Source organism: Cottoperca gobio, chromosome 20, assembly GCF_900634415.1.
Source record: "Cottoperca gobio chromosome 20, fCotGob3.1, whole genome shotgun sequence".
Lineage (NCBI taxonomy): Eukaryota > Metazoa > Chordata > Actinopteri > Perciformes > Bovichtidae > Cottoperca > Cottoperca gobio.
Genome location: NC_041374.1, coordinates 3,944,121 through 3,951,925, shown reverse-complemented (window position 1 = coordinate 3,951,925; position 7,805 = coordinate 3,944,121). Strand labels below are relative to the sequence as shown.

At 36.3% G+C, this 7,805-nt stretch overlaps 1 protein-coding gene across 1 annotated transcript; it reads left to right on the top strand.

The window, feature by feature from the left end:
* The first annotated feature begins 3,746 nt into the window (after positions 1–3,746).
* Positions 3,747–6,029, top strand: mnx1 (motor neuron and pancreas homeobox 1). Its single transcript, XM_029457985.1, has 3 exons — positions 3,747–4,313; positions 5,117–5,277; positions 5,742–6,029. The coding sequence occupies exons 1-3, from the start codon at positions 3,827–3,829 to the stop codon at positions 6,027–6,029; spliced, it is 936 nt and encodes a 311-aa protein (XP_029313845.1). The 5' UTR covers positions 3,747–3,826.
* The last annotated feature ends 1,776 nt before the right edge of the window (positions 6,030–7,805 follow it).

The window sequence follows — 7,805 nt, the reverse complement described above, 5'->3', positions numbered from 1 at the left end:
AGAGTAATAACCAATATAGCAAGGTTATGCGTACAATGCCCTCTTTAAGATTTAGAACAGCTCTATAGAGCACTATAGCTCGAGAGATCTAACTGTATCCCCCTTGTTTAACCTTCTTAACTGGATGTATCTTCATGTTAGAATTTCATTTAGCTAGTTATCTGTTTTACTGGTCTTTTTATTTCATTTATCTTGATCTGAAGCATGTACATTTGTTCTGAAAAGTATACAAATATTACACATAAAGATGAAAATAAGTGTATATGATGATGGTGGTGATAATGATGATGATGATGATGATGATTATGATGATGATGATGATGAACAGTAGAGGTATTTCTGTATGCATGCTCCAAAAGATTTGATCCCATCTAGGGAGGACGTTGCGTAATCATTTAAATAATTTTTTGAGGTTCATGTGTATAATTAAAAAAACAAGCCTAACATTTCTTATTTCCCCCCCAGCCATTCATGCATTTACTAAGTGGCATGGACTAAAAAACATTTTTTTAAACAACACTGTCAATTACAACACCGCCCCTATGAATCAATACCTCTCTGACAAAGTGGACGAATTAGCAAATTATAAGCTTTACTCCACAACACTTCAGCTCTCGTGCACCGAGCGAAACATACACGTTTAACGAGTGTTTCTGACTTTATCCACGTTTATGCATAAACAAAAATCCTTGTGAATAATGCCTGACAAGTTGCAATCATAGCAAGACTTTTATTAAAATGGTATAAACTGCAGAAGAGTGAAAGATGCCAAAATATGTGGATACTATGGTCAACCAGGAGCTTCCACACCTAAAAGAAAAGTGCAATTTTAGAAATGAAATGTGTTATAATACATATATTACTGACATTTATTATGTATTCATTTACTTATTTGATACTGATTTAGTTTGTGTAGCCATATATAACTATTTATGGGATACATCCTATTGTATTATTGTTATTGTTATTATTATTATTGCAGAGTGATGACTTATATCATCATATTTTTATGGGCTGAACGAATAAAGGCTTTAAAAGCACGAGCATGAGGCACAGGCAAATGGTTTCATCAATATGATCTGATTGGGCCTATATATAAAACTGTAGGGTTACCATGTTGAAAGCGACACGGGCATACTCTCCATTCAAAGTGTATTGATAACACGTCTGAGACAAATTAACCAGCAATATCGAATTTCATAAAGAGATTTATATCCAGATGTTTCTTTCAGAGAAATATGACTTTCTCTTTGCTGTAATTATCTCATATTGACACTGATATTAAGACATAAATGAGATAGCCAATGGTATGTCACATAGAACAAAATTATTATGAGTCCCAAATGTTTTTAAAAGCAGTTTTACACATTTCATGGAAGAAGCCATTTGTGCCACTTTAACTGAACGTATTTATGACATTAAAAGAGACAGCGCAGGTCCCTTTAAATTGCCTTTTCATAATGAACACATTTACCGAAGGTAATTAATATATAAACTATCCCGATTTGTCAGTTTGATTTGTATTTTAGTTAATTGTGAAAGTAATTACAGAGAAAATTAACAGCTTTCAGGAAAGACCAGGGTTTTAGGGTCCGGTTCCATCTTGGGTGCCTTATTAATTTCCTCTCCCCTGGATGTGATGAAAAGGAGCGATAAATCTGGGTGATCGGTGAAGGCCAATACTAAATGGCTCCATATTTCACCGCTGCTTTAATAGAAATATTCATGCGGGCCCCTTAATGAAATTAAACCCGCGGTGGGGACAAGGCGCAGCGCGGGCGCGTGGCGATCAAGAGTCCGGCTGTTATAATAATAATCATACAGGAGGCTGATCAAAAGCGCTTAATTGATCAGAAAACTGCAAAATAATGCGATTCATGTCGGCTGAATGTCCAAGGGGGAAGATGTTTATCTAGCCCTCCACAATATCATAATAAGGGTAATATTCTGCCACCCTCATCCTCTCTCGGCTTCCAAATTATGCTTTTTTTTATTTTTTACAATCTTAATTGAGAGCAAAGGTCAAATAAAAATGGCCATGAATAGATTTGAGTAAAAAAAAAAAAAGTGAAAGTACACGAATTGGATCATCTAATAACTTTGGAGCTATATCATCAGCATTTGCACAATTTCCCCATAAATAAGTTAAACATTTAGTGGCAAAAAAAGAAGAAGAAGCATAAGAGTGAATTGAACGTTTCTCCCTTCCGCTTTTTTTTCTTCTTCTTCTTCCATGCAGGCCCACATCCCACCCCCACATCAATCTCCCCGTTATCATTCTGTAATTGGTCATGATCATCAAGGTCCACAATTAAATGGCGATCCCTTACTTGAAAACTACCCGGTGACTTGTTGATTTCCCCCGAGCAAATAAACGTCCCAGGAGATCGGTTAGCTGATGAATTGACAAAAACTAATCAGCTTTATTGGTAGACAGGTTAAGGGCAACTGGGTGTCAATAATTCTCATTTTGACCTCCTCTTCCATTAACTTTAAGTGGCTTATTAGACCGAAGTCACCCGAAGCCACGGGCCTATTATCTACATCTCTCTGCTCATCACACTTCAGGGCTTTCAATTACTAAAAATGTTTTGCTGCTCGTTGTGTCTGAATTTGACAGCTACTCGCAGCTTTCTAAGAAGTAGAAAATCCAGTTGCCTGCTCTCTGTAATATTTTTGATTTAATAAGAAATATACCAACAATATTTTCAGTATTACAGGGGCTTTTTAGAGAAAAAACGTTTTTTTAATCTACGAAAATCCATCCACAAAAGTCTGAAAACAAAACTTGGTTTGCTGATACATCATGTTAGAAGCACTGAGGTTAATCAATTTGGCTACACAGCTCCATTATAACAGCCAGTCTGTCACCTTCAGCTCTGGAGAGCGACAGAAGGAGGGCTTTTACTTAAATTTCCCTGTTGGCCAGACAGGGTGCTTCGGCTCAAGATGTTCACTTATACGCATTTCGTATTTCAACAGACTATTTATTTGAATTGCAATTTAAATTCAATAAGTAAAGATGAGCCTGATAACCTTACACATCACCCTAGATGTTAAGACTGATCATTGAGTTCATCCAACAAGGTTTGACGTTTAGAGTCATTTAATATTTTCTTTTTATTAATAATAACATGTCATTTATTTTACATTTTCAGGTTAAAGTGGAACAAATATGACGTAACCATTTCCTTCTCTCAGGTGAACCATGATAGTTCAACGATAGGTCACCCTTCTTGATTAAATCCAAATGAGTTCTGGTCTTCTGCAACTATTGCATGTTGTCATACCAAGAATGTACAAGATTGTTAAATAGAAATTTAGATTTTTTGTTTATTATATGATGGACATTCTGGAGTGCTGGTGGCTGCTCCTTTGACCTTGAACAAATTGGCGATGTAAACCAATCCCCAAAAATGTACAGCACTCTCACTCATTGAATCATACAACGAATAAAGTCCCATCACTCCATAAACTCTCTGTTAACGAATTATAAATAACATCCAGTTAGAATTGATTTTAAAAAACGCATTTCAAATGTTTGGTTAATTTTCCTATAATAATAACAATATTATATAAAAGCAGCCAACACCGTGCTTTACGGTGATTAGAGCAGAGAGGCGTTGTTGGGTCCGCTGTGACGCTTGGGACAGCCCCCTGCAGACGGCTGCACCAATAGCCTCCGTCCGACAGGGATTAAGTGTCACATGGAGATCCTCTCTCACACTCCGCACCACATCATAACTTTTGAGAGGTGGGAAAACACCACTGACTTCTCCTTCGTTTACAGTAGCAGACGCGACAAGGACGCGCACCGGGGGCCCAAATGGAGAAATCTAAAAACTTTCGCATTGACGCGCTTTTAGCAGTCGATACACCCAAGGTGCAGACCTCTCCGCTTGCGCTTGTGACTTCCCTGTCCTCCTCCTCTATCCAGTCGTCTGGAAGTGTGGGAGCCACGGAGCTGAGCGGCGCCGAGTCTTTACGCACCGAGACGCCGTCCCCGCCGAGGATCTCCAACTGCGGGTTGATTCCTAAACCGGGTTTCCTGAACAGTCCGCATAGCATGCTTGGATTACATCCACAGAGTACCGTAGGGATCCCCACGCAGGCTCTCTACGGCCATCCCATGTACACCTACTCTGCAGCTGCCCTCGCAGGCCAACACCCTGCCCTGTCATACTCCTATCCGCACAGCTCCCATCACCACCACAGTGATCCCATCAAACTGACAGCCAGCACCTTCCAGCTGGACCACTGGCTCCGGGTCTCCACAGCCGGGATGATGCTGCCCAAAATGTCTGACTTTAATTGTAAGTATCTGTTTCATTACAGAATGTTCTTGAATTTGTCTTTTTACTCCAAATAAATCATATAATAAGAATAATAAGAATAAGAATAATAAGAATAATAATAAATATATCTTTGGTTATGTATTGCGACCCACTCTGATGTTAAAATGTGTGACGTCACCTACAAAGTCTGCTTTGTGTGTTTATGATTTTGCTAATAAATATGAATAAATACCCCTAAAATAATGTTGGCCTATAATGTTTCAAAACAGCGAATATTACTGTGCTCCAGACTCGGATATAGAAACACATGGCATTCTTATTTTAGCTTAAAACTAAAGTCGTTTTTATTTTTAATTATGTCGCACTATTACGACCGTATGAATGAAGAGGCTGTCATAGTGATGGTTTTTCTAAGAGGAACTAAAATGGACAGATAATGGACAGTGGGAAAGTAGCAGAGGAGTGTGAAACCCACAGGCGACATGCTATTTGCTCACCAGATACTGCCTTTTTGTTTCTGCTCGTTTTAACAGATTTGTTCAAAATGGAGTGGCAAATAGCTTCTCTGTGGAGATATTCATAAGTGACGACCTTGTTGCTTTAGCAAGGGAGCACAGAGATGTAGAGAATTATATTTTATTACACCATAATTCCCCTTGCAACATTAACGTGTTTGATTATGTTATTATGGGTCATAAGCAGGCTGCTCGTTTTGCACATTAATCTCTTAATTTAGATATATTTTGTCAGGAATTATTGAAAAAAATGTATATTTTCAAAAAAGTGTACGGTATTTATGTTATTTTATTTTATTCTTGCAGCTCAGGCTCAGTCAAACTTGCTTGGCAAGTGCAGAAGACCAAGAACTGCATTCACAAGTCAGCAGCTGCTGGAGCTGGAGCATCAGTTCAAACTGAATAAGTACCTGTCACGACCCAAGCGCTTTGAGGTGGCGACGTCCCTCATGCTCACAGAAACTCAGGTAACATTTCTTGTACCGATTACTTATTTAAAAAATAAATAGAAATAATACTTTTTGGATCCTCTGTTTAAAGGCTCCAAAAAAGGTTTTTGAAATTATTTTTAGCTTGGTTTCATTTTCTGAAAATAATTTTAAAAACCGATGATGTCTTGATCCGGATGCATCTTCACTGCTTCAGACTTCGACCAATGGAAATGTCCTATCACTCCAATGGTTCAAACTGTATGGGGAATTGCAATTAGGTCACCCCATTGATATTTAAAAATCTCTATTTAAAACATTCAATATTATATTATATAACTTTTGATAAATGTTTCCACTGTAGGATAATTGTAACGCTACAGATGTAAAGGGCAGGTGGACTGGTGACCTTTACGCACTCTTTAGGCATAGTTACGCACAGGTAGCCTCCTTTTAAAAAAAATGTTTAAACCACTGAAACTAAATAGTTTTTCTTTCCTCAGGTTAAAATCTGGTTCCAGAACAGACGCATGAAGTGGAAGAGAAGTAAGAAGGCCAAAGAGCAGGCCGCTCAGGAGGCCGAGAAGCAGAAAGGCAACAAGGGCGGCCAGGAGAAATCTGACGGACTCGAAAAGTCGGACTATAAGAGCAAGACAGACTCAAAAAATGGCAGAATAAGAGACTTTAGAGACAGTGACGACGACGAAGGCGATAATTTCCTGTACAACTCATCAGACTGCTCCTCCGACGACGAGAGGAATCACACCAGTGACATAAGTCCGCAGCCTTGAAGCTAAAGAAGGACGAAGGTGGCGATCTCCATTTGTAATGACTGCGGGGAGGGGGGGGGGGGGGGGGGGTTTCGCTATAAAAATGCAGTTGCATGTAATCCAACCTCTAACCACATCCATGGAATTAATGAGCATTTTTTTTGTCATGAAAAGAATACAATTTAGGTCAAGAATAGATGATCTTGGTGTCACACACAAGCAATACAGCAGGAGATTTAAGTTTTATAATAGGAGCCTCGTTCAGCACTCGACTGTAAATTGAGACATGTTGCATGGACGTTGCAATATTTCCCTGCTGTGATGGTTAGTAAGCAATAACCTTTCAATAATATCCTATAGCCCACACCACAGTAAATAGTCTGTCATTTTGTCTAAGTTTGACCTTATGTTGTTCTTTGTGGTGTTCCGTAGCGTCATATCACGCTGAAAAAAATGTTATTTTTATATACTGTATTTATAAAATGGTCATCCCAGTGCATGCCAAATTATTGTTTAGCGTCTATCTTGGTGCAGAACAATGCGAAATAAAATGTTTTTATATAAAAACGCAGTTGGCATTATGGCGCAAGTCTTGTGGTTTTAAAGAAAATATAGTCCCCTTTGATTTACTCGCAGTGTTGCAACATGCGAACAGAGGCTCGTGTTTTCCTCCTTGCTCTGACAGGTCGGGTCATGGGAATTACTGTTAATAGCGCTGTCGGATCTGTGCTAACGTGCAGCGAGAGCAAACAGCAAGTAGGCAGTCAGACGGAGGAAACATTTCACACCACACTAGCAATGGCCTCGCATTAATAAAAGCTCTAAACGGCTGCTTGAGAGACAACTTGGCTGCTCAGGCACTATTTTCAGAGCTGAAATCATTTCAAGCCTAAAGAAAAAATGTTTTTAAATTAAAAAGCGGATTTAAACAACATTCTTCTACTCCCTTAATAGCCTACATATTTTGTGTGTATATATATATATATATATATATATAGTATATATATAGTATATATATATATATAGTATATAGATAGGATAGATATATATAGATAGAGTAAGATGGAGAGAGATAAGATATAATATATAGATCTAGAGATTAAGAGATAGTATGAGGTAGAGAGATAGATAAGATAAAGTAATAGATAGAGGAATAGAATATGGTATAAATAGAATATAAAGAATAGATTATATACTATATATATAGAGTATATATATAGATATATATATATAAGATGGATGGGAAAGATAGATATATACTATATATATATATAATATATATATATAATATATACTATATATATATATATAAACTATAATATATAAATCTATATATAGTAAATATATAATATATAAGATATATAGATATATATAGTAGATATATATTATATATTATATATATATATATATATATACTATATATATATATATAGTTAGATATAGGTCTATATAGTATCTATAGTATATATATATTATATATATCTATATATAATATATATATATATATATATATAGTATATATATATATATATAGTATATTATATAATATATATATATATATATATATATATATATATATATATATATATATATATATATATATAGTATATATATTTAAGCATTTGTGAACTCTTTTTTTTGTTAATTTTTTTGCATGGTCTTAATTTGAGAATTAAAACATCATGAAACATTGCTGTTGAATGAACAATGAGGAATAATAATAATAATAAACATAACACACACTGAATGTAAACTGTGTTATTGGCTCAAGAAAAACAACAGTGCACTTCCTCAAAT